Genomic DNA, 2,500 nt, shown 5'->3' with positions numbered 1-2,500 from the left:
AAGGTCGAGGTTCAGACACAGCATATGCTAACTCTCACAAAAATACAAACCTTCTCTTCCACGTAACAACCACGGAGTTGAGCTCCACTGCAGTCCGTGTGTGGTCCGTGGGCAGCTATGGCGCTCGTGTGTGTGTGTGTGTGTGTGTGTGTGTGTGAACGCTGGTACGTCACTGGCATGTGTCCTAACATCATGCTAGCTGTGTCCACCCCAACACCACCAGAGGGACGGCCTGCGTCTGGCTTACTTTAGCAATCAGACTCCAGGATTATTCGTCTCTCTACCTCCCAAGGCACTGGAAATTCTTCACTCCCTCTCAACCCTTCCCTCTCTCTCTCTCTCTCTCTCTCGCTCTCTCTCTGGCTGTTTGTGTTTTGGGCTTCCATCCAGTCTAGAACAGCTCAAGGATTTTTAGCCTGTGAGGAGAACATCTTGTAATTAAAAAACAAACAAACAAAAACCGAACTTCTTTTTTCTTATTTGGACAAGTTTATTCAATAGAAATGAAGGCAGTGGAGTACACAAACAATGTCCCTTGAATTATTTATTATTTATTGCCACAATAATCTGGGTTTCGAATGTTTTCCTCACTTCGCCCACTGACAGTACCCCCCCACCTCCGGGAGCGCTCTTCTTGCTTGGCAGAGGTTTTGACAGTTAAAGGGTCGTTTCTCAGTCTGACTGCCTGTGTGAAGTTAGTCATGGCATGTCGAGGGCAGCCTCCATCCCGGGCTGGGGGCGCGTGCGTGGAAACTGGGCCAAGCCTGTTGGAGACAGCTGCTTCGCTTTCTGGAGTTCCCATCTCGCCGGCAGAGTTTGGTGGGAAGAGAGGGGCCGCGAGTGAGGAATAGGCAGCTCGTTTTCGGAACGTTAAGGAAAAAAAGATGTCGGTTGATTAACTGTCCTAGCTGTTAAATTTGTCTTTTCCTTAATCTAACAACATCCTTCTGTTTTCTCCCGCAGATACTATGCTGGCATCGAAAGAAGGTAGGCTTAAATGTGTGTGTGTGTGTGTTTGTGTGTGTGTGTGTGCGCGTGTGTTTAATGCTTAACACCATGTATGAGTTATAGCATGTGTGTGTGTGTGTGTGTGTGTGTGATATGGAACAACAGCATATCACAGAGACACTTGTTCAAATGCTGATCTTCTGAAATCCTTTGAGCTAAAATAGCGGATATTAGTGTTCAAGCTTTGTTAAAACTCCTTCAGGTCCAGCAGTGCTCTGGGTGTATGTATGTAGTGGAGGGTTAGTGTGTGTTTGCTCACACACACTGCAGGGCTGGTCACCTGACCAGTCACCTGAGCAGGTGTGTCAGGTGAGTTAGAGCAGTGTGTGCATATCACTAACGAGCTAGGAGCCGGTCAGTGTTTGTCCCAGAGGAGGACCGATTACATCACCATGACAACAATGCCGAGCTCATTACACACTGTCCTGCAGCCCGTTGTCTGACGTCTGGGCCGCGACCGCGCTCTGGGGTCTTCTTTACCGCAACACTCCTTCTCCTGTTCCGCAAACCATCGACGGAAGCAACTCGGCCTGACATCGTCTGTCTTTGAAAACTAAGTGTTGGGTTGGAGTGCGTCACACCATATCTCTGTCTGTCTTATCATGGCCCCCTCTCTCAGTCTGGTTTGAAATATCCACACTCACCCTATTCTCCCCCTCTCACTCTCTCTCTCGCTCCCTCTCTCCTTCTCAGTCGTTTGAGACATAGACACACTTGTTTGAAACACACACACTCACCTCTCTCCCTCGTTTCTCCGGTGGAAACAGACCCCTGTGTCTAAGACGGACGCTCTGATTGTACGTCCGAAACACGAGTGCAGAGGAAGAGCTTGACCCTGTCACAGGAGATCCGGGGAGAGGAGTGATCATGCCCTGATAGGTGGACAGGCAGGTGGACAGGCAGGTGGACAGACGGGTGGACAGACGGGTGGACAGACAGGTGGACAGATAGGTGTACAGACAGCCTGAGGCTTTCTTGGCTGGCAGGGCGTAACTCATCACGGTAACAGACTGGCGTTTGCTAACGGTCAGTAGCCCAATGACATTCTTACTGCATCTTTCCATCCTTCATTGAAAGGCCTTTTTCTTTTTGACATGTCTGTCAAAAGCAGATTTATTTATTTATTTATTTATGGACTTTTTTAATTAAGTGCCTTTTTTTGCATAAGTGGTATGCGTAGCTTGCAGAGTTCTAGCTTTCTGATGACCTTTCTGTGTGCAGCCGTATGGCATTAGCTAATGGAATCTCTAAACGCTCCGCCATTCCTCTGGAGATGGTAAATGATTTTGTTATAAATTAAATTAGTCTTCTTCTTCTGAGCAGAGTGTGTCAGCCTGAGAACACAAGGATGTTATCTCACGAGGATGTTCACATAATAAAAGTCTCTCTCTCAGACTTAAAGTAGCCACGATAATGAGAACTGAGTTCGACAGCGTCTCATGATGCTAAATTCATTCATTTGTGTGGCATGAGTTATATGGCAAGCTATGAC

The 2,500-nt window shown here is 47.6% G+C and overlaps 1 protein-coding gene across 4 annotated transcripts in view; it reads left to right on the top strand.

Annotated features, from left to right (window-relative positions):
- Positions 1-2,500, top strand: part of LOC113589297 (cadherin-4-like) — a 302,611-nt gene that overhangs the window by 131,079 nt on the left and 169,032 nt on the right. For 3 of the 4 annotated variants that reach the window (XM_035522244.2, XM_081706681.1, XM_081706682.1), the window contains one exon: positions 964-987. The exons of the other annotated variant lie outside the window; for it this stretch is intronic. In XM_035522244.2, coding sequence (XP_035378137.1) covers positions 964-987 — 24 coding nt within the window. The remainder of the gene's footprint in view (positions 1-963; positions 988-2,500) is intronic. 4 annotated transcript variants of the gene reach the window in all.

Source organism: Electrophorus electricus, chromosome 24 (assembly GCF_041902795.1).
Source record: "Electrophorus electricus isolate QZ-2024a chromosome 24, ASM4190279v1, whole genome shotgun sequence".
NCBI classification, from domain to species: Eukaryota; Metazoa; Chordata; class Actinopteri; order Gymnotiformes; family Gymnotidae; genus Electrophorus; species Electrophorus electricus.
Note: the sequence above shows the minus strand (reverse complement) of the source record. Positions and strands in the feature narration are given on the sequence as shown.